The sequence below is a fragment of the Mauremys mutica genome, chromosome 2 (genome assembly GCF_020497125.1).
Source record: "Mauremys mutica isolate MM-2020 ecotype Southern chromosome 2, ASM2049712v1, whole genome shotgun sequence".
NCBI classification, from domain to species: domain Eukaryota; kingdom Metazoa; phylum Chordata; order Testudines; family Geoemydidae; genus Mauremys; species Mauremys mutica.
The window spans coordinates 63,417,496-63,441,601 of record NC_059073.1 but is presented as its reverse complement, the minus strand read 5'-3'; the positions used below and the strand labels follow the sequence as shown (position 1 = coordinate 63,441,601).

General features: G+C 44.1%; 1 protein-coding gene across 8 annotated transcripts in view; it reads left to right on the top strand.

The window, feature by feature from the left end:
- LOC123363801 (serine/threonine-protein kinase Sgk3) overlaps positions 1 to 24,106 on the top strand; it is an 86,594-nt gene that overhangs the window by 24,814 nt on the left and 37,674 nt on the right. The window contains exons 1-5 of one of the 8 annotated variants that reach the window (XM_045005201.1): positions 7,072 to 7,222; positions 7,723 to 7,823; positions 10,491 to 10,531; positions 14,811 to 15,019; positions 19,234 to 19,317. In XM_045005201.1, coding sequence (XP_044861136.1) covers positions 14,900 to 15,019; positions 19,234 to 19,317 — 204 coding nt within the window. In that variant the 5' untranslated portion in view covers positions 7,072 to 7,222; positions 7,723 to 7,823; positions 10,491 to 10,531; positions 14,811 to 14,899. Of the gene's footprint in view, positions 1 to 1,220; positions 1,274 to 7,071; positions 7,223 to 7,722; positions 7,824 to 10,490; positions 10,532 to 14,042; positions 14,118 to 14,810; positions 15,020 to 16,935; positions 16,987 to 19,233; positions 19,318 to 24,106 lie in introns of those variants that run through there. The other 7 variants (XM_045005198.1, XM_045005199.1, XM_045005200.1 and 4 more) reach the window with 7 other exon arrangements.

Here is a 24,106-nt window from a genome sequence, read left to right as displayed (position 1 = left end):
TGCATTATAATATCCTTATTTATGAGTGACACCTTGAGTTCAGTGGGACAGTTTATGACGTAAAGTGCAACTAAGTTTGAGTAGGGTATTGGAACCTGACTCTTAATTTGGGTGGTATAAAAATAGTGTCTGAGCACATTGTCTGCAGTCACACAACTGCTTGTTTGGCAAGAAACGTAAAGAACCAGAAGGACAGGAAACATCTTGCCCTAAAGTGGTGCCAGATTTCCACAAAACTCTCTGATCTTCCTGTATTAGTTCTTTATTTCTACTGTTACAGAAGACTTTCATTTAAAGTAATTGATAGGATGGATAATTATGCTGCCTGCTGTCCTAGAGGGCAAGTCACACACTTGTGTAGTTAAATGTGGGTGCGTATACAAAAGCCTGCAAAGGGTTAAACTGAAAAAAGTAGTTTTCCATCCCTATTTTTACCTAGTTGTCTTGGCATTATAAATCATTATTTTTTTGCCTAACATCTGCTTTATGAGGATTATCACTTAGTAAAATGAGTGTCCGTTTAGTCTATAGGCTCTTTCCCATCTATTTCCCCATAGCTACAGGACATACGTTTATTGTTTCCTGCTTTTGTGCGTGAATGCAACAGTGGCCTGTACTAGTGTTCCTATTCAGCCAAGCTGTCCTAACGAGTACAGCTTCCTAGCAGAGCTCTTCTCCATTTGCTCCACAAAGTTGTGGGAGCGCCCTGCTCGTGCTGCTCCTAAGCCACCTGCTTTGGAGCTAGAACAACTCGCAGCGTAGCGTCCAGAGAGCGGCGCTGCCCCTGGCACAGGCAGGCAGGGAGCAGTGTGCGCTGCAAGGTACAAGCGGGAAGATGCCTGCGGGGAGAGCCTTTCGCTACCGCTGGCAGTACGAGGGAAAGTATTGCCCTAGGGGAACCGAGTCACGGGGCTGGAGTAGGCCCGGGGCCCATGCCTGGAGGTGGAGGCAATGTGCTACACTGGCGGAGGGGTGCCTGCTGGGGAAGCAGGCGGGAAGGGCTCCAAGGGGCAGGCTGTGGGTGGGGTAGGTCTGCCCCCCACAGCGGGCAGCCCCCAGCCGGGCCAGGCCTGCGCTCTGTGCCCTGCAGAGGGCGCCTGGGCGTCCCCTCTCTTCCCCCGAGCTCTGCCGGCGCCGCCCCGCCCTCCACCTGGCGGGGCCACCTGGCGCCGCGGGCCCGGATTGGCGGGCTCGCGGCATGTGGGCCGGGAAAGCGGCGGGCTGCTAGGTGCCGCGCTGCCGCCCCGAGGGCCGGGCCCCGCGGGGGAGCCAGGTGCGTGGGGAAGCGCTGGCCTGGCCTGGCCCGGCCCCGAGGCTGTTGCGCCCGGCCGGGTGGCGGAGCGGGGCTGGGGCTGGGGCTTCGCCCGGTCGCCCATCCTGCCGCCGCCCGGGAGCGGAGAGGGCGTTAACTCCATCCCCGCCCAGCGCTGTAGTGGCCCGACAGGCTGGCTGGCAGCTTGCACCTGTCCCAGCAGATGCTGCACAGGATGGGGTTCAGCCGGGAGTGGGGGCAGCGGCGGGCATCTGTGGGGGAGGATTGATGGCTGGCTGGCGGGCGCGGGGCCGGGGGGGGGGTTAGGAGTTGTGCCCAGTTCTTCTTCCCATTAAAACACCACTAATGCGCCTCTGTCTCCGGCCGAGGAGCGCCTTCCTCTCCGCTCCCTCCGCGGCCGCACAGGCTGGCGAGGCATGGCTCGCAGTCCGAGTCCGTGTCCGTGCGTCTCGCAGGTGTGTTGGGTTCCGTGGTGCCGGCCGGGGCGCTCCTCCCGCGCTGGATTTGCACTGGCTTCACGCTCTCGTTTGCGGGTGCGGTGGTGCGCGTTCAGCGCCAGTCAGCTGTCTGGGTGCTAGTGGTCACAAACAGATCTGCTGCTGCGGAGGTTCTTAGCTGTGGTTTCTGATCTGCTGTCCCCAGCGGGCGGTGTCTTGTCTCGTTAGGGTTTGGTCCAAGGTCTTGAAAGGTCTGACTCTGGATGGGGGCTTTTTGCACCTTGAGGTTAGTATTGTTGAGTCCTGGGCCGGATTCTATGTAGGAGTGGGTGGTGCGTTTCATTGGGCTCTCGTTCTGGTCCTCTAGTGTCCTGTGATATAGGGAGTGTGTGAACTGTTCTGGCTGAAAGAGCACTAACAGCTCGGGATTGTTTGTTTTGTGTGGTGGTCAGAAAGGAGACAGTTCCTCTCATGCCCTGCAGTGGTTGTTGGAAGAATTCGTGTGAGTGTACACAACTTGCTTACAGAGCTCTCCAGATGGGCATGCCTAGGGAGAGGAAGCTGAGCACTTTGTCTTGCAAGCTGTCAGGTGTCTATGTCTCTGATACAGCTTTGGGAGTGGGGTGCAAGAAAGGGTTTTGGAGCCATGTACTCTGTTTAGATGCTGCTTTGGGGCTCCCAGGGTTAAGGGGGATGGAGGTAGAAGAGGAGCTTCCTTCCTAAAGTGAAGGAGACATTATTCAGAAAATACTTCTGTTTATCTAGACTTTTTTCCTATTAAGGTGAGCAGATCAATGTCATTTCTTCACCTTGTAACAAGATGCAATGAATTGCCCAACCCCTGCTGCGAGGTGTTGAGGGTAGGAATAGGACCTGTCATTGAGTAGGTACACTTCTCTTCTGTCAGAGTCCCTGGGATGGGCAAAAGGAGTAGTCACCTCCTGTGTAATGATATAAAACTCCATCTTCAGGAGATTTCTTTGTGTCTTGTACAAAATTGCTTATGGCTGTAAACTGCTCATTTTGTGGAAAAGTTACAACTATGGGGGAAAACTAACAGTTGTACTGTAGTTGATGTGTTTGAACTCCATTAAGGCTCCTTCTAAAACAACAAAGAATCCTGTGGCACCTTATAGACTAACAGACGTTTTGCAGCATGAGCTTTCGTGGGTGAATACCCACTTCTTCGGATGCAAGTAGTGGAAATTTCCAGGGGCAGGTTTATATATGCAAGCAAGAAGCAAGCTGGAGCTAACGAGGTTAGTTCAATCAGGGAGGATGAGGCCCTGTTCTAGCAGTTGAGTGAAAACCAAGGGAGGAGAAACTGGTTCTGTAGTTGGCAAGCCATTCACAGTCTTTGTTTAATCCTGAGCTGATGGTGTCAAATTTGCAGATGAACTGGAGCTCAGCAGTTTCCCTTTGAAGTCTGGTCCTGAAGTTTTTTTGCTGCAGGATGGCCACCTTAAGATCTGCTATTGTGTGGCCAGGGAGGTTGAAGTGTTCTCCTACAGGTTTTTGTATATTGCCATTCCTAATATCTGATTTGTGTCCATTTATCCTTTTCCTTAGAGACTGTCCAGTTTGGCCGATGTACATAGCAGAGGGGCATTGCTGGCATATGATGGCATATATTACATTGGTGGACGTGCAGGTGAATGAACCGGTGATGGTGTAGTTCTCAAAACTACAGTACCCGCACGAGGAAATAAGGAAACAGATCAACAGAGCCAGACGTGTACCCAGAAGCCTCCTACTGCAAGACAAACCCAAGAAAGAAACCAACAGGACTCCACTGGCCATCACATACAGTCCCCAGCTAAAACCCCTCCAGCGCATCATCAGGGATCTACAACTCATCCTGGACAATGATCCCACACTTTCACAGGCCTTGGGTGGCAGGCCAGTCCTCGCCCACAGACAACCTGCCAACCTGAAGCATATTCTCACCAGTAACTGCACACCACACCATAGTAACTCTAACTCAGGAACCAATCCATGCAACAAACCTCAATGCCAACTCTGCCCACATATCTACATCAGCGACACCATCACAGGACCTAACCACATCAGCCACACCATCACCGGTTCATTCACCTGCACGTCCACCAATGTAATATATGCCATCATATATTCACCCATGAAAGCTCATGCTGCAAAACGTCTGTTAGTCTATAAGGTGCCACGGGATTCTTTGCTGCTTCTACAGAACCAGACTAACATGGCTACCCCTCTGATTCTAAAACAACAAATACTTTGCATCCTCCCCTGCATCCCTTTATTGCATGATATGAATTTGGGTCTCCTGGGGGAATGTAATTTATGTCCATTAATACAAAATTGTAAGGTATTAGTATTTGAAGATTTGCTGCAGTAACACAAGGTGTTTTTTGTTTTTTTTTTTAAATTTATTTTCATACAAATGTTAGGGGAAGCTGGTCAATTCTCTTCCCTACACCATCCAAAAGATACCCTTCTGTTCTGTTCTCTGGTTCTGAACATGCCATAACTCAACATGGAATGTGGTTTGTCACTCATTTCTCTATTTTTGAGATTTGTGTTATCGCTTGCTAAACTTATTACAACACACTATTTACCTCTGTCTGCAGTTTCAAGACCTTTGTGCTTCTCCCAACAACCACTACACTCCTAGGAATTTCACAGATAAATCACTAGCTCCACGCAGTCAGGTGCTTCATAGCTTTCAGTGAAGATACACTTAACATGATTATACACTGAGATACCTAAGTTTGGATTTAGAGGGGCTGTTGTGTTATGCTGACTTGATATGTTTCATGTTTAAACTGAAAATGCCATTTATCTGATAGACTAGAAGAACTCCAATGAAACTGTTCTGGTCTCATGAGTACCTAAACATTGATATTTTTTTTTTGGGTGTGTGTTTTTTTTGTTTTTTAAATAGTGCTCACCAGAACATTAACCTGATCTTTCAGGTGACTGCTATTTACTACTCTAAATGAGAGAATTTAATAAAATACATCTTAAAAGCTTGTAACAGGAGTTAATAAAAACAAGAATATTCAAATTAAGAGGAGATATCACAATTCTCTGTAACTATTTTCTTGAAGATCCTTTAGGAATTAAAGAAGGAATGCCATTAACTCTTTAACTGGAACTTTTCTTGTAGGCTTATTACAATCTTAATATTTTCAGTATTTTTATATTAACTTTTTATGTCTGCAGTGTTTGTAGTGATTTTCAAAATTGGCTTTTGTATTACTTTAAAAAAAATGCAATATGGAAGACTTGTTAGATTCATTTTTTTCCCCAAGTTTCATTTGTATGCAGCAGTAAAGGATTGCTAGTTTTATTTCTTTGATACTCTGTTTAAAGCTGTATAAATTATCTCAGCTATATCCTGCTTGATGGTAGCCTTAATGTGTGGTGTCTATTTGATGCCTAGCTTCCATAAGCACCTTTCATTATAAATCACAACCGTGCCACATTAGAAATTATGACACCAACTTGTATTGTAGGCATAACATAGATGCATTCTATAGCCTTAGATTTTTTTTTTTTAAGCCATCTATTCTGACATTCTCTGAGGAAAGACTATTGATTCACCATTTCCCTATAGACATTTGGATCAGTGCAGAGTGGGTGTAAAACACTATCATTCTGAGTTTGGTAATACTTTGTACTGGTGTAAGTGACTACCCAAAGGGTTGGATATGGGTGAATTGGGCTCACAGTACTGTGTTGCTGTAAGTTAGTTGTTTGGTTCTTTTTTTTTTTTAAATGCTCTTCTTGGTTTGCCTTTGAATCTGTTCTACTTAATTATGTTACATTCTTGGAATTTTGTTATAGCTGTATCGGTCCCAGGATATTAGAGTTACAAGGTGGGTGAGGTAATATCTTTTGGACCATCTTCTATTGGATAGAGACAAGCTTTCTCGAAAATATTACCTCACCCCTAGTCACTGTTGGAATTTGGCAGTATTAACTGTTCCATTGACTTCTGCAGAATTAGGGATACTTAAATTTGAAGAGTATGCTTAGATTTGATGCTGCATATCCCATCAGCTTTTTATTCTGGAGACGTTCCATTTTCTAGATCTCATATCCTGTTGGTTATGAAATTTTGGTGTATACTTTTATAGAGCTCTTTACAAATATTGCAACACCCTCCTTAAATATGTCAGTATTCTCAGTGGTCTAGGAGGTATACCTGGTCCAGCCTCAGCACTGAACTAGATGATCTGACTTCTCTTCCAGCCCTACGTTTCTCTGATTTTACAGATGGGAACTGGAGACAAAGTAGTAAAGTGACTTGTCCAAATACACACACAAAGCCAGTAACCCAGCCAGAGTTGGAGTTTACGATGATCTGACTCCCAATCCCATATTCATAATTTGGAGAGGCAGGATAGTCTAGAATAATGTGACTGAATGTATGTTAATGGAGTCAAAAAGGGGATAACAACCCTCTGGTCTATGTTTACAGAAGCCTGACTGCCTGCTGAAGCAGAATTGGATTCCCTACAAGTGGTTGGAGCAAAGGATGTGGGATAGACTTTATCGTAAGATCTGTCAGAAGCAGCTCAAGGCACTATGGCCAAAACTTTAAATCCATATTTATGAGCTTGTCCTTAGGCACTCAAATTTTGAAAATTTTTGCCTAAATTAATTGGAGCTGCTACATAGGAAGGTTGAGGAAGCAATCCAGAAAACATAAGTGTTGGCATATGACCAGTGTGAACGGACTTTACTGCCCGCAGCTCATCACTGAGACTAATTTAATGCATTTGCAGTTGTTGTTGTATCCCTTCGTCCAGATTCTCTGGATATGGCTAGAGATTAATCATTAAGGACTAGATGTGGGTAAATAAGAAGTCTTCACTAACCATTCTAGAGGGCTGCTCTTAAGGCAGATGCTCAGTTGCTAATAATGATCCACACTACAGTCATTCAACAGTGGTGGAGCCTGCAGTTCTCTGCATTCTTTCTTGCAATAAACAAGAATCCTGATGTTGAAATTTCACATATAACAGTTAGTGGTTGTCCCAGGACAGATAAAATAAGTGGTGGTGTCCTAGGGGAGGCGTACTCTTCAGTGGGATTATAAGTAGAAAATGTCTTCCTTATTCTTTCTCCCCAGTGAGACTGAGGTAGGGGATGCAAAGTAGGCAATTATCCCCTATTCCTGTTCCTCTTCATTCTTCTTTAACCTTTCTCACTCACCTCTGTCCTCTTCCTTTCCTGTAGGGAGAATAACAAAAGAGTTACATTTCACCTTGACCAGATTATTGCAGAGTGATGGTTTCCCCTGGGGTGGGGTTGGGGGGTGTTTTGTTTTTACAGCAGTACTCTTATAGGTTAAGGGGTGGGGGGAGGAGGAACACAATTCACACTCTTTTTTGTTTTTTCCAGTTTGACAGCAGTTTGTCTTCATTCAGTTTTATCATTTTGCAGAAGGCACTTCCTGTCTTATGAATTAGCATTGCTTTCATCATCTCTTACCTGAAGGAGCTCCAAGTGCAAGCTATTCCCTAGGGTATTTACCACTAATGGGAGCAGAACTGAAATGGCAACCAGCAGGAATGCATGAAGAGTTGAGGAGGGCTGGGCCTGGGGATGTAGGGAAGTGCTCTGCACTCTCCATTGCTAGACAGATTTTTGTAAACATCAGAAGGAGAGTTGAAAACTCTCTTTAAAACTTAAAAAAAGGTCCATAAAATGAAAATGTACATGGTATTAAAGGGTGGTCTATTTGAAACCTGAATTATTTTGAAGATAGTCATTCAACAAGTCCCTTTTGAAATTTAGGTAGCTTTATTAGGGTTTAGCCTAGCAATGGACAAATTTAATATACTTTTTAAGCCTCGTGATCCTCTGACAGTCCCTGGCTCTCTTCTTTCTGTGATTATCCTATCTTGATGTACCGAAACTGATACTATGGCCAAATTTAAAGAGAGAATGTGAAACGTATTTTTAACTCTTAACCATGACAAATAATTGAAATATCTCCTATTTATCCAGAGTTATTTCTTGCAGGTCCCTCCTGCACTAGAATCCATCTCAGCTGGAGCTTGCCAAATCTTGATTTAACTTGTGACCCAGCCCTGGATTTGGACCTAGCTTTCCAGAGGTGAAAGGTTAGTGTAGCCACCAAATGTCTTTCTCCTTGTGGTCATTTGTTTATATTAATATATTTGTTTATATTACCTCTTAAAAGGTACATGCTAGATTCTTTTCCTGCTGACTCTCTTTTCCAAATACATTTGGAAAAGTCCTTTTATTTTCACCTGCCCTCCCACTCCTCTTGCCCGCTCCACCTTCCTGTCTGCTTCCTCCTATTGCTCAAAGTGCTGAAAGGAAGATGGTACCCTTCCTTTACTGTGTGGGAACACCAGCAGCATTGTTGTCAGTGGAGCTTTGGGCATGCTGTTTGGTTATTAATTTCAGTGCTACAGCCAACATGGGAAGTACACACAAGCTGTCTAATCTAGTTTTAGCTTTTGAGGGACAGGGACTTTTTTTCTTGCAGTGTGTCTGTACAGCATCCTGCACAATGGGACTGTGATCCTGATTGGGTCCTCTGGGTGCTGTCGTAAGATAACTTGTTAAAATATCAGAGGGGTAGCCGTGTTAGTCTGGAGCTGTAAAAGCAGCAAAGAATCCTGTGGCACCTTATAGACTAACAGATGTTTTGGAGCATGAGTATTGGGTATTCACCCGCGAAAGCTCATGCTCCAAAACGTCTGTTAGTCTACAAGGTGCCACAGGATTCTTTGCTGCTTTTACTTGTTAAAATAGTTAGAGTAAAATGTTTCTCTTTTATTAGATACTAAACTTGAGAGGCCTTTCATAGTACAGTTTTGGGCCAAGTTTTCAATCACCATGGAAAAGTATTAGAATAGGAGGGGGCTGGCTTTCACCCACCTTTTTGTTTACAGGGCTTTTTTGGGGGTGCTTAGAATATCACCCAGCTACTCTTCAGAGGGGTGTTGTCCATGGTGAAGGATTAAAGTCAGCAGGAGGGTCATTGGGAAGGGGGCATTGGTGAAGCTTTTAATTCCTCTCTCCAAAAGTGCAAGCAGCTAGCCATGGTTGACAAGTGGTTAGGACCTTGCTTATGGAACCATATTTGGACATTAGTAACTAGTAAAGTTTTATCCTCTCACAAATCTTCCAGTTTTAAGGAAGTTTGTCAAGAAGGTCGAGATGAGCCAACTTCAGTGAAAGCAGCAAAGAGTCTTGTGGCACCTTATAGACTAACAAACGTTTTGGAGCATGAGCTTTCGTGGGTGAATACCCACTTCGTCGGATGCATGTAGTGGAAATTTCCAGGGGCAGGTATGTATATATAAGCAAGCAAGAAGCAGGCTAGAGATAACGAGGTTAGTTCAATCAAGGAGGATGAGGCCCTCTTCCAGCAGCTGAGGTGTGAAAACCAAGAGAGGAGAAACTAGTTTTGTAGTTGGCAAGCCATTCACAGTCTTTGTTTAATCCTGAGCTGATGGTGTCAAATTTGCAGATGAACTGGAGCTCAGCAGTTTCTCTCTGAAGTCTGGTCCTGAAGTTTTTTTGCTGCAGGATGGCCACCTTAAGATCTGCTATTTTCTGTAGAGACTGTCCAGTTTGGCCGATATACATAGCAGAGGGGCATTGCTGGCATATGATGGCGTATATTATATTTCACCAGTAACTGCACACTGCACCATAGTAACTCTAACTCGGGAACCAATCCATGCAACAAACATCGATGCCAACTCTGCCCACATATCTACACCAGCGACACCATCACAGGACCTAACCAGATCAGCCACACCATCACCGGTTCATTCACCTGCATGTCCACCAATGTAATATACGCCATCATATGCCAGCAATGCCCCTCTACTATGTACATCAGCCAAACTGGACAGTCTCTACAGAAAAGGATAAATGGACACAAATCAGATATTAGGAATGGCAATATACAAAAACCTGTAGGAGAATACTTCAACCTCCCTGGCCACACAATAGCAGATCTTAAGGTGGCCATCCTGCAGCAAAAAAGCTTCAGGACCGGACTTCAAAGAGAAACTGCTGAGCTTCAGTTCATCTGCAAATTTGACACCATCAGCTCAGGATTAAACAAAGACTGTGAATGGCTTGCCAACTACAAAACCAGTTTCTCCTCTCTTGGTTTTCACACCTCAGCTGCTAGAAGAGGGCCTCATCCTCCCTGATTGAACTAACCTCGTTATCTCTAGCCTGCTTCTTGCTTGCTTATACATACCTGCCCATGGAAATTTCCACTACATGCATCCGACAAAGTGGATATTCACCCACGAAAGTTCATGCTCCAAAACATCTGTTAGTCTTTAAGATGCCACAAGACTCTTTGCTGCTTTTACAGATCCAGACTAACACAACTACCCCTCTGATACTCAACTTCAGTGGTAGATTGAAAAGATTTCTTGGTTTCCTGTCGGTCAGGATTCAGATCCTAATATGGAATTGAGATTGTGTGGATATACTGATAGTGATCCATCTTGCTCATTTTTTATAATAGGTCACTTGAGCTTTTCAAATATATTGTACTGCGATGTTGTATATGTATGGGGATAGTCAGCTGTGTGTCTGCTTTTTGTAACATCCATGTTCCGTTATGGCATTCACAGTTCCTGAGAGAGACAGGGATCTGGATAAAATTGAAATGGCTATATAATTCAACCCAGAAAAGAATGAAAGGCATGCTTTTTGGCAAAAGACAACGGTAGTGGACAAACGGGTGTCTCACTATCTAACAAGTGTGTATTCTTGCGTTTTATCAGAATGATTCATGGATCCGTTGCTGCTCTTGTGACAGATACAGGTATTCACTTTTGATGATTTTTCATTTAAAACTGCCAAGGAGACTGTGCCCCATTCTTTTCTAATGCAAACCTCACAACAGAGAGCTGTGCAAATAACTGACTCTTTTAATTTCACTGGCAGTTCCTAATTTTTTTTAATTTTTTTTTAAGTTCAGGTTGTTCAATCAAACTTTTTGGGGATTTTCAGCCAGGAAAAAGCAGGGTAATTTTCGTTCAGGTCAAACAAAACTTTATTTCAGTTTTGGGCATTTAACCTTGTTTTGTTTTAGCAAAGAAAATTGTGGGGGTGTTGCCACCACCTATAACCTTTATCCTGGAGCACTTACCTGAGATATTGAAGGCCTGGGTTTGAATCCTTGCTCTGACCATCAGGCTATAAGCATTTATCCATGGATTGTTCTCAGTCTCTCCTTTTTGAAGCTGTTCCTCTATGTATAAATGTATTAAGTTGTCACTGGAGTAGGGCCTGTAACCTAGATGTTCCCCCCTCCCAAAGGGAAGGCCTAAACAGAGGGCTGTAAGTCATATTCTCACTCTGGTCCAATGACTATTTCATTATTTTATACAAAGTGAAACAGCTTCAGCAGAAGAAACTCTGAGATTTCCCCCGCATTGGAATACACCATAGCCTGGTGGTTAGGGCAGTCACCTACAAAGTGAGAACCTGGTTTCAAGGCCCTGCACCAGAAGGGATTTAACCCTAGGTCTCCCAGTCCCTTAACCACTGAGCTAAAGTTTTATCAGGGGGAACCGCCGTCTCCTCTAAACGGTTTTTCTTTTTTTATTTAAACCAAACCAGTTTGCTGAAATCAACACTAGTTCACAAAACGTTCGGTCAACTCAAATCTGTGTTTTTCGGTGAAAAAAGTTCTTTGGAAAAGCTTTGCCCGTCTGTGTGCAGATGTCTTCTGCACCTTTCCCCCTTCCAGCCCGGGGGAGCTTCAGTTGAATGTCTCTCGACTGCTGTGAGTTGCAAGGTGTGGAGACGTATCTGCAGTGGATTCCTGTGTACACTTGGGTGCAATTCAAGGTCTATGGTCTGGTTGTCAGACTTTCGTCTTTCCCTCTACTTGTCATGGGAGTTGTTCCTAATAGGGGAACACTCTATTAGCAGTGGTAGAGCTTTCTCAGCTGACCATTCCTATTTAAAATTCACTCCTCTCTGGTGGGCTGCCAAAGTCTACAAAAGCCTTAAAGGCACACTGCAATGCTTGCTTTGCCTGGTGTGATTGTGTTTGTCTTTTTTAATGAGTGATACATCTAACCTCTGTTCCTTATTGTATCACCTAGCTGCCCTGGTGCTAGGCACTGTTGAAATTAACAAATAAACCTGCTAATCTGCAGTGTTGTAGGGGTGGAGGAATCAAGAAAAATTGGAAAAACCTTTTTGAAATGAAGTTCTTCTGTATGTTACAGTTGAGGAGTTACCATGATAGTTGAGTGCTGCTGGAGAATAGAAGCTGTATGAAGGCTTTCACCTTCTGGAGTTTCATAGGCAAGCTGCAATTGCTCTTTCCAATTTTACCACCTAATTTTAATGTTTTGCAATGCTATCGTAAGTGTAGTTTCCTCAGGGAAACAAATGCAAACTGCATCATGCAAAGCTTCAATAAACTTGCAGAATAAATATTTTTGTTTACTGTTCTTTGAAATCTTCCATAGCCGCTCATTCCTTTCCACCAGATCAAGATGAGTAAATTCATCCTGTATCAAACTTGGTGACTCTTCTCTTGGACTTTCTACATTTGAAAATGAGCTATATATCAAATCTGTGCAGTACTGCTCTCTGGACTATGACTTTTTATAATCCATGCCTTTTTTTCAGTAGTACTGCAACTCTTAGTGTCCTGTCATTCTGCTATGGCTCTGAAATCTAAAGAATGTGAGAGGGATGGCCTGTATCTTTACCCTACATGCCCTAAGTGGAATTGACATGAGGGTGAATCCAAAAATTCCAGGAACACTGTAGGATTAGACACAGTGTCCATTTGTGAGAGGTTGACAGTGCTCAGAGGATGGTGTTAGTGAGGAAAGGAAAGACAGAAAAAGCTTGCTGTTCTAATGTGCGATGTGATGGGCAGGAAAATTAGTAAGTAAATAATATGAGAAAAATGCAGTATGTGTAACTAATAGCTCCATAAATGGGCATAAATGTTTTGTAAATCATTGAAAATATTATACCACTTCTATTGACTTTAGGGGGCCTTCTGTACCAAATAATACATGTTTGGGGTAATGGGGAAGGACTGCGGTATAATATTTAATGGCAACATTTTTAGTTTATATTTTAAACTAGTTGTGGGGAGTAAGGGAGCACACTTTTTACAGGTTACGCACCCAAATATAATTTTATAAAAGAGTAGTTACGGTTTACTGTATAACACAGCTTTTTAACAGTGGCTCATCAAAGGTACACATTCCTGGCTGATTTGGTGTGTAGAAGATAATGTAATTCGAATATGTAACTTATTAACATATCTGAATTAAACTTGAAAACTATTACTCTGATGCGAGTAACCAGTACATATGGGAAAGTCAAACATTAAGGCAAATGGGAGTCAAATTTTTAAAACAAAATTTGACTGAATATATAGCTGTTCAGTGAATGACCTTGATTTCCCTGATTATAGATGTTTCTGCATTTTTAATAATTTTACCATATTAATATTTATCTTTTATTTAATTGTAAATTATAATTAATGATCAAGTTCCTCAAATCTGAGGAGAAACTAGAGGAGATTTGGAAGAGATCAAGGTGATTAGATTTTGAGCGAAAGAAGTAAACCAGAACCATCTCAGATTTATTAGTTGGATATTAAAACAAACCAAATCTCTTCAATTGGATACCAAGGACTTTGTCACTTCTGCCAACACAAACATGGGTGTCTCTGTAACAGCAGAATTGCATCAAATTAGTTGGTGTTTTTGTTTGTTTCTAAATTCTTGCCCTGAAATATGCAGTTCATATTCAACTTCCCTATTTTGAGAAAATGGCAGTTAAATATTGAGCTTTTCACTCCTGACAGCTTTCTCCCTGTAGAGTTAGATTTGAAACAAGCTAGATATTTAATATTTTAGTGTTACCTTTTTTTTTGTTTGTGCCTTAGGGTTGAACTGTATTTGATTTTAAAAAACAAAACAAAAAAACTAAACTGAAATATCCATACGTTCCTGAACAGGAGTTCTTTTGTTAAATTTGAGCATCAATTTATGGTCCTCTTGTGTGTTACTTAAAAGTTCATATTTGTATTATGGCAACATTTAGAGGCCCCTGTTGGGGATTAGTTTCCTGTGTGTGTCTAGCACAAAGGAAACTAATTCCCAACAACAAAATTGTCCCTGTCCTAGCGATAGTGAGTGAAAGAGGACACCATTAACTTGAAATCTAAACTTCAGAAAACCAGTTAAATAGTAACCTGCCCCGGCCTATTTTGGTAGGTATATTTTTTTTCATTTTCTTATCTTTTAAAATGTCCCCCTTCCCTATTGCTGTGTTGAAAGGTCTAAATGAAGAGAGGTTGACTAACAGTCTGTACAGGGGAAATGATGAAACTCTCTAGACGATGTGCTGTCAAAAGCACAAAAGTAAGCAAAACTGGGGGAAGTCTCTCTAATCTGTCAGTTACTGTTGTCATATGCTTCACTTGTAACAACAGCAGCTAAATGTTCAGACAGAAGTGACTTTTTAAAACTAACTCTGTCCCTTTAAACTTGATTTGAAAGATTTTCCTCATATGATCTTTCCTTAAACATTCTCTGTGTGTTCTGACAGGTATGCAGTGCCCTGAGGTACTGACTTGCACATCTGAAAATTATTTAGAAATAATGTTGAATAAATTATTTCTACCTTAGTTTTACTCAGCCATAAGAGTTGTATTAACTTGACTCTGATGTTAAATATCTGTCTGTTGCCTTGTTGTCCCAAATTGTGCATTACATTCTGTGGCCCTGATCCTGCAAGATAGTTTTTGCAGTGGGGGCCTTGAACCCTTGCAGAGCCCCCTTTGAAGTCAACAGGGCTCTGTAAGGGGGCAAAAGCCCACCAGCATGGAACATCTTGTAGGATCAGGGGTTGAGTGTATGTTGCAGAGATGAGCAGTGTCTGTTGTCCCCACTGTCCAAAGGCCCCAATCAGGATCGGGCACTTTTGCACTATGTACTGTATTCCTGCATAGGAAGCTATAATCCCTGCCCAGAGAAGGAGCTCACGAACTAATTCTAACTATGCAAATGAGCAATGTTTCTGTATTAATCTTACCTTTTTAATTACATTTTAAGGTTGCATGATGGAATTTAAATTTTCCCAAGAAAAGCTTCACATTTTGGATCAGTATCGCTGAGATTGTCTTCTGTTTGCTATACATTGAATGGAGTCTCTTGACACAAACTTGCCCAAAGAGTACATAAAAATGGATCTCAAAGAAAGCTGCCCAAGTGTTAGCATTCCCAGCTCTGATGAACATAGAGAGAAGAAAAAGAGGTTTACTGTAAGTATGTTAGCATTTCTCTAGACAGACTACTTAAGTTACTTATGTGCTTTGTTTTGTACATTAGCGCACATCTTAAATATTTGACTATTATTGTGCTCTCCACATACTGATGACAGAAATTAGTGTTTGCTCAAATGCAAATGATATGTACTGGACATAACGAACAAAATGCTCTACATAATGAATCTTCAAGCAGAATAGGATTTTTATTCTAGAGTTTGTCACTTTTTGTAGATATAGTTCTGGTTTACAAATTCTTGATACCCCTTTAAACAAAACTGCAGTGGTTTGTTTTGTTTTTCATATTTGGCATTTAGTGTATAAATGGGAGGGGGGATTTTTTTTGCCCTAGCATATCAGATCCAAATGTTGCCGTATCTTTTCTGTGAAAAACAAAATCCCAAGGAGTGAGGTGTGTTTAAGAAAAAAAAAGAAAAGAAAAGAAAAAGGTGAGCTCCTGAGTATACACACTCTATATTTATTTTACATCTTTACAGTTGTTTTCTTAATGTCCTTTTTTACATTTTAAAAGGAAACTCATCACTTATTCTCTCGTGCTCTTTCTCTCTCTTTTTCTCACTTTCTTTGACTCTTATGGTCTTGGAAGTGTGTCGTGTCTCCCCCACACACACTTTTGTTTCCTTTTGGTTTCCTGATGGACATATTTTGTACATCATGCAGGCTTTTTTTTAAATCTGGTGGTTGGCAGTACTTATTTGTTTTGTTTAAGGGTGCAAAGAATCTTACTTAATATAGGAAGTAAAGTGGTTTTGGATGGTTTTGTCTTTGCTTCAATGTCTGTTAGAATTAGGATGCATTCTTTATACCCTTTCTTTCAAAAATGTGATCTGATTCATTACCCTGTTGTGCAATTTCCTCCTGAAACTGAGAGCTGCTGACTAGCTTGTTCTGTTTTTCTAGATAATTAGTAAATCCAAGGGTATTTCACTGATGAAAACTAGTGCAAGGTTTATGTCTGTTTTCAGGCTACAGCAGAGTTATTCTCTTTATCTTCAGAAGGGAAAGAATATTACTTTATGTAGTCAATGTAAATATTCAAGTATATCATGAAGTAACTATTTTGGGGGGAGTGGGGAAAAGAAAAGGGGAGTTTGGTTAGCTTGCAGTTTAAGAGCTAAAGTTTGAGAATGCCTGGGGGTCGGTATGTGTTGGAAGTGTATTTCATACAATTTTGTAGTTTTGAAAGAAGTAGCTCTCTCGAAAGTCTGTGATCTTCCTCCAACAAAATTAGCACATTGTACTGCCTAAATGTTAATTCTTTACAGACTTGTGGTTAGACATTTGTCCTGAAATTTCTTGTTGGGGTAAGTTCACCAGTGATAGCACTAGAGTGCACAAGACAATGATAGTTCCCAGAGTTTTAAGCACCAGGTCACGTAGAACTTTTTAGGCAGAAAATCAGCTGTAGCCTAGAGACCTGTCTCCCCAGGCACTCCTACTTGTGGAGCTGCACCAACATTAGCAACAGTGGGGAAATTTTAGAGAGAAGAGGTGACAGTAGGCACAGTCTAACCAGGTGAATGTTCCCTGTGGAAGCATATTGCTCAGTTTTGGCCTCTTCCACTTTATATCAAGGATTAATTAGCAGCCTGACAAATTATACTTTTCACAGCAAAGCTTGTGGGTTTGTCATGTATATTTTAGGATTTAATAACACTATCAGCCAAGAAGCGATGGGTACAGTAAATTTCAGTAGTAGACCTGCATCCTCCAGAGCATTTTTATGGCTATTATACTGCATTTATTTTCTCTCCTCTTGCAAACCCATATTGCAGTGACTCTCTGGAGCCCCTGGGCATTGCTCCTTGAGCCTGCAGGAGGGGATTACTAAAAGGAGAGACAGACACACATGAGGAAAGCATTATTGTAAAAACCATAAGGAAGATGTGGAGGATTCTTGCATTTAGATGTCACTTTTCTTGAACTGCCTGAACATCCAGCAGGTGAGAGGATAATGTCTCAAAGGCCTAAGCTTTAGGGATGCCACTCCATTCTATTCCCAGTCACCCCACAGGAGTCGAACAGTGTAGTTGCCAGTAATGTGGACAAAAGTGCATGTCTGCAGAATATGGTGGGGATGTCCTCCTCAGGTAAAAAGATGGTACCAGTTAGTAATACTTAACACTATGCTAAACTACTACATATTTGTAGTTTGAGTGTTTTGGCTTTTGTGGTAAGATACAGGAGTTGTATCCTTAGTAGGGAAGGCAGGAGATGTCTTTTTAGAAGAAAAAGAAACAGCCCGCCCTTGACTGGCTGATCTTGTGACTGCCAGAGACTTCCACTGCAGGTCTGATGTCAGGGAGTAATCTTTATAGGTGAGGGTGTGTTTCTTCTACTATGATTAATAGCTCTTGCTAAGAGGTTTGACTTTTTATTTTAAAAGGGATGAAGTCAGAAGCTGACTTGAACATTACAATGGGAACAGAGATCTGCATGTGCTCCATTTAAAAAAAAATTAGGATTTATGGGAAGAGACCTGGACAATCCATTTGCCCAGCCATTATTTTTGTGCTTAGCCATAGGACCTGTCTAGTGGCAGACACCAGCAAACAAAGGAAAAAGAATACTGTCCCTTTAAAACACCAGCCTCCTTGCTTTGGCCCCTTTATAGATGTGTAAATTACGACTTGTCTCATCTTGGTTCCCCAGGTGGCTGAGCCTGATCAGGCTCCCTTCAGCTGCAGGTAATCAAAGATAAAGAGTCGTTCTAGCTGACATGGTTAAATCTGTCTGTTTCCCAGGTTCATGCCACCACGCTAGTTTAATGCAGAAATTGCTGGCTCTGCTCTCTCTGTCCCTAATCTGGGGGAGGGAGGGAATAATCGTTCACTTAAATTTCATTGGAGCTCCTGGTTACATCTTGGTCTGAGAGTCTCCTGACTTGATTATCTTCCTGGGGTTGGCAGGAGCAAAGAGCAGTCATGGATTTCGGTAAAGCAGCCACTTTCTAGAATCTTTCAGGCTACAACAGCAGCACCACATCTGGGAGGAGTGAGACTGGGTGCATCCTCCTTCTCTCTCAGAACTGTCTTGCAATTTTTCCTTCCTGTTTTTTCTGTGCCTTGGTGAGCCTAGATGGGGATCCTCCCTTTTCCAGCTGGCAGGCTAGCCAACTTCTCTGGGCTGGAGAAGGTGCTTTGCCTGGCTCCTTTGGAAAATAACTAACTCCTCCCTGGCCTGACTTCCAGGGGAGTGTTTATAGCCCATTACACTAACTCATGTGCTTTCATTAGTCATGGCAGTGTAAGCGCGAATCCATAGATAATACTTCAGAAGAATAATCACTTAACTATAAATAGTAACTGTGGGTGCATCATCTCTCTTCTCTTTGGGAGGTGTCTAATTCTGCTGTTGCAGTTTGAGCACGGTTGAAGCAGAATGGATGATTATGTAAACAGGTTTAGAGTTTATGCCTTTCTGGAAACATGAGTGGCAGACACTACTCTTTTTAAATAAATTCTTTGCTAGACTTGATTTGTCAACTAAAAACATTTTTAGGCAGTCTAACTCCACAGATGCTACCTGCATAGGAGTTGCTCTTACAGATAAGTGATTGTTTATATGTTGAATGTACAGCTTTCTCCCTATTTTCGTCAAGACATACTACTCAACAAAAGCTTGGGTCAGGATGATCTTCAGTGATAACCATGTGCTTTTTTGGGGGGAGGAGGCTAACAGTACTATGAAGGCTTGTTTCCTTGGTATTTTCTTTTAAAACAAATGTATAGATTCAGCTTGTTTATATATTATTAACTTATAAAGACCTGACTAACATTCTGTAGAATGAGGCCACTTTCATTCCTGCATCATTACATTGGACTTGAGGCTTTCCTCATTCCCCACCCTCCCCCACAAAGTGGACCTGTATCAGTGTTTTAGTATCTAGTAGCAAGATGCTTCTACTGAATGTGTATTAATCTTATGGAATTCATATAGTAGTCTTACTGATGTTTAAGGCTCCAGTTTAAAACAAAATGAGCATTTTGCATCTTATAGAAAACAAGATTTGTTAATCTTGGGTTGATGCTTATATGAAGATGTAATAAACAAGTAGCTTAATGAGAAATATGTTTTTGTGTGTGTGTGTGTGTGTGTTCATACATGCACATATAAGCCCCCCAAAAACAAAACAGGTGGCTTTTCTGAAACTGATTTTTGGCATTTACTCTGCCTTTGTGTTCCCACAGGTTTACAAAGTATTGGTCTCCGTTGGTAGAAATGAGTGGTTTGTCTTCAGGCGATATGCTGAGTTTGATAAACTGTACAACACAGTGAGTAAGATGCATTATAAAGAATCACACTAAAATAGCACAGAGGAATGCTTGTTTGCTGTATTGTGGGTTGAATTCATTCCTTCATGGTGTGTAGTCGTGTTCCACATTAAACCATCAGAGACCGTTTTTCACTAGTTTCAACTTTAATAGGATTTAGAGGTGTGGGGCTTTGGGGTTTTTTGGGTATGTGGATATTATTAAATAAGTGTGTGTGTGGTGGGTATTTGATATCTGCCTTTGTTTAAAGAAAAACAAAGTAAACACTTTAGAATTTATTTTCCAAAGAAATAAAGGGAACTAGTGTATAAATAGTTGTACTTCTTTGAAAAACCTGTTTCTTAAAATACTTGAAAGTCAGTTAGGAGTTGTCATGATTTTCTGGAGTGGAAGACTTGATCAAGCTAACATAAGCCTTTGCAGCTGAAGACTTGTGGAAATTCAGTGGATCTCTTGGGTTCGTTGCTGGCAGAGGCTGCTACTACTGTACACACTTAGGGTATGTCTACACTACAAGACTATTTCGAATCAACTTAATTCGAATTTGTGGAATCGACCTTATGAAGTCGAAGTTGTGTATCCACACTAAATACACTAGTTCGACTGTGTGAGTCCACAGTAACGGGGCCAGTGTCGACTTTGGAAGCGGTGCACTGTGGGAAGCTATCCCACAGTTCCCGCACTCCCCGCTGCCCATTGGAATTCTGGGCTTTCCCCCCAATGCATGCTGGGGGGAAAAATGTGTCGAAGGTGGTTTTGGGTAACTGTCATCATTGAACCGTCAATCACGCCCTCCCTCCCTGAAAGCGCCTGCAGGCAATCTGTTCGTGCACTTTTCTGCTCAGTGACAGCGCGGGCGCCACAGCACTTTGAGCACGGATCCCGCTGCAGTTATGGCCGTTGTCAGCTCCTCGCACCTTATCGTCCACCTCTTCCACAGTCAGCTGCTGAGAAATAGGGCTACTTTTCAATGGTGCTGCGAGCACTGGTGGACCATGGGGGATGTTTTACCAACATCAACGTCGGGTGGCCAGGCAAAGTTCATGACGTGCGTGTTTTCAGGAACTCTGGTCTGTTTAGACGCCTGCAGGAAGGTAGTTTCTTCCCGGACCACAAAATAAGTCTTGGGGATGTGCAGATGCCTATAGTGATCGTCGGGGACCCAGCCTACCCGCTAATGCCCTGGCTCGTGAAGCTCTGTGCAGGCGCCTTGCACAGCGACAAGGAACTCTTCAAGTACCAGCGAGCAGTGAGCAGCATGACCTGTGACTGTTCAGTTTCTTTACAGAGAAGCTGAACCTGCCCCTGTTTCTTTACCAAGCTACTGTTGACTAGCATCTGCAGTTACATACCCCGCCCACCCCGCTTCCCCAACTTCCAACACACGTTTAAAAATAAAATACATGTTCCACTGTAACTTTACAAAGGTTTCTTTATTGATGACTTTGCGTTACAGGGTTGAAACTGGGACACGGACTGTGCTGGGTAGGGTGTGCAGTGATGTAAAGACCGCCTGTAAACTCGAGGAATGACAGGCTCCTGCTCCCAGAGCGGTCTGCAGTGCCAGACTGGATGTTTCAACGGAGCCTGCCATCCCTCCTTTTTGGGAATCTGTGTGCGGAGGCTATGTGGCCTTTTGGCGGGGGAGGACGGATACAGATTCCTCTGCTGCGTGGCTCTGTGGTCCAGGACAGGGACCGTTGCATGAGATCTGTAACCCCCCCCTCCCCCGCTACAAAGTCACATACCCCCCCACCCACACAGAACCTGCAAACCACCTCCCATACCGACCAGGGTGCCTACTGACTGCAGTGTGTGTGTGACCTGCTGCTGATCCTGCCCCCATGTCTGTACCCTGGTAAAGGTGATTGTCCTGTCCAATTACCAACCCCCTTCCCCCCCTTCAAACACAGTCTCCTCTAAAAGAACATGACGGAAACAGTAATTAACATAAAAGTATTTTTTATTATCAACTAGACAGTTAGGGGATGAAACTGGGATGGGGGCTTGCAGGGCCGGCTCTAGAGTTTTTGCCGCCCCAAGCAGCGCACTGAATTGCCGCCCTGGGCTGGGGGGGGGCAGTCCGTGCGCCCTTAGGGCGGCAGGCGTGTCTAAAGGGCTCTGGGCTCCCCGCTGCGGGGAGCCCAGAGCCTTTTAAATCCAAGCCGCGGCCGGGAATCAGAAGGCTCCGAGCTGCCCGCCGTGGCAGGGAGCCCAGAGCCTTTTAAATCCCAGCCGCGGCCGGGAATCAGAGGGGGCTCTGAGCTGCCCGCCGGGGCAGGGAGCCCAGAGCCTTTTAACTCCCAGCCGCGGCGGGGAATCAGAAGGCTCCGAGCTGCCCGCCGCGGCAGGGAGCCCGGAGCCTTTTAACTCCCAGCCGCGGCCGGGAATCAGAAGGCTCCGAGCTGCCCGCCGCGGCAGGGAGCCCGGAGCCTTTTAACTCCCAGCCGCAGCTAGGATTTGCTGGGGCGGGGGCGGCGCTCTGGCGGTTGCGGGTCAGCGGCTCCGGTGGACCTCCCGCAGGCATGCCTGCGGGAGGTCCACCGGGGCCATCTGCCGCCCTCCCCAGGATGCCGCCCCAAGTGGGTGCTTGGCCCGCTGGTGCCTAGAGCCGGGGGCTTGGGTGAGGCGGGAAGGAAAGGACTTCTCAAAATTTAGGGTATGAGAGCTTTTGGGTACTTGAGCACTCTGCTGGGGTGCAGTGACAGTTTTCATGGCCTCTGGCGCCCCTCCTTCTGGTTATTTTGGGTGAGGGGGGTATGGGACTTTGTGGCGGGGGAGGGCGGTTGCAGATACACTGCAGGGGGGCTCTGTCCTCCTGCCTGAGGTCCTGCAGAACATGCACAAGGCGCCGGAGCATGTCCGTTTGCTCCCTCATTAGTCCAAGCAGCGTTTGAGTCGCCTGCTTGTCTTCCTCACGCCACCTCTCCTCCCGTTCGCTGTGTGAGCGCTGGTACAGAGAGAGGGTCTCCCTCCACTGGCTCTGCTGGTCCGTCTCGTCTCGGGAGCACCCCATAAGTTCAGCAAACATCTCGTCCCGTGCCTTTTTCTTTCGCCGCCTAATCTTTGCCAGCCTCTGTGAGGGGGATGCTGTGGCAGGTCTGGAGACAGTCGAAGCTGTGTGATGGGGAAAAAGGGAGTGAATTCCTTGCAAAGATACATTTTTGCGAACAATTAACACAGTCTAGTCTGTCTCTCTGAATTCTGGGTTGAGATCCCAGTGCCTGATGGGGCAAAAACCATTTTCGCGGGTGGTTCTGGGTAAATGTCGTCAGTCATCCCTTCCTCCGGGAAAGCTACAGCAGACAATCATTTCAAGCCCGTTTTCCCTGGATTGCCCTGGCAGATGCCACAGCGTGGAAACCATGGAGCCTGTTTTGCCTTTTGTGCCTGTCACCATATGTGTACTGGATGCCGCTGACAGAGGCGGTCCAGCAGCGCTACACAGCAGCATGCTTTTGCTTTTGCATGACAGCAGAGATGGTTACCTACCATACCATAAATTGGTAATAAGATGGTCATGGTTACCAGTCCTTTTGCACTGCACCATTTGCTGCTGTCATACCAGGGGCGCAAAAGCCAAAATTGGGAATGACTCCCTGAGTCAATCCCTCCTTTTTGGTATCTAAAAATAGAATCAGTCCTGCCTAGAATATGGGCAAGTGTACTAGAGAACCACTGTATCAGAGAACCAGAGAGCACAGCTGCTCTGTGTCAGATCCTGCATAGATTATGAACTGTACGCTATTCACAGGGGGTGCTCCTGCAACAACCCCACCTGTTCATTCCATTCTTCCCCCAGCCTTCCCGGGCTACCATAGCATTGTCCCCCCACTTGTGTGATGAAGTAATAAAGAATGCAGGAATAAGACACAGTGACTTGTTAGTGAGAAATGAGTGGAAGGCAGCCTCCAGTTGCTATGATAGTCCAGATAGGACATTAAGGAGTGTGGAGGAGAGGAGCCCAGCATCCTGCTGCTAGTCCAGGGGCAATTGAATCTTTTCTTTACACATGAAGGGTGGGGGCTGATGAAGCTCAGCCCCCTGTTGCTATGATGAAGACGGTTATCAACCATACTGCACCATCTACCATGAAAAATTAGGTGCACCTGACATTGGGGGACCTGACAGATGCTAGTCGGCATGGTTACCAGTCCTTTTGCACTGCCCCATGTGCCAATAGGCTGATGATGACGATGGATATCAGTCATATTGTACCGTCAGCCACCCATGGCGGGGGGGGGGGGGGAGCAAGGATATTGGTGTTGAGTGCTGCAGCATCGCATCTATCTGCAGCATTCAGTAAAGATACGGTGACATGTAAAAGAGTCAACAGAGGATTGTTTTCCCTTTCACTTCTGGGGGTGGGGGGGGTGCGGTGCGTAAATTGCCGAGCTATGCCCTGACCCACCGCGGACACTGTGTTTGACCCTAGAAGCATTTGGAGCTCAGCCAAGAATGCAAATGCTTTTCGGAGACAGCAGGAACTGTGGGATACCTTGCGTCTTCAGTCCCCCCTCCCTCCATGAGCGTCCATTTGATTCTTTGGCTTTCCGTTACGCTCGTCACGCAGCAGCGTGCTGAGTCTCTGCTATGCCGTCTGTCCGGAGATTTTTTAAAAATACTTTGGACCAGGCGTAACATTACAGTAATTCACCTAATTAGATGCAGGAGTCTCCGAGCGAGATCACCCTGAGGAGAGGGAGAGAGGGGGAGAGGGAGAGAGGGAGAGAACGAACAAACCAGGGCCCTATGCAGCCGTGCTTGGGGAGGCAATGCTCCCTGAGTA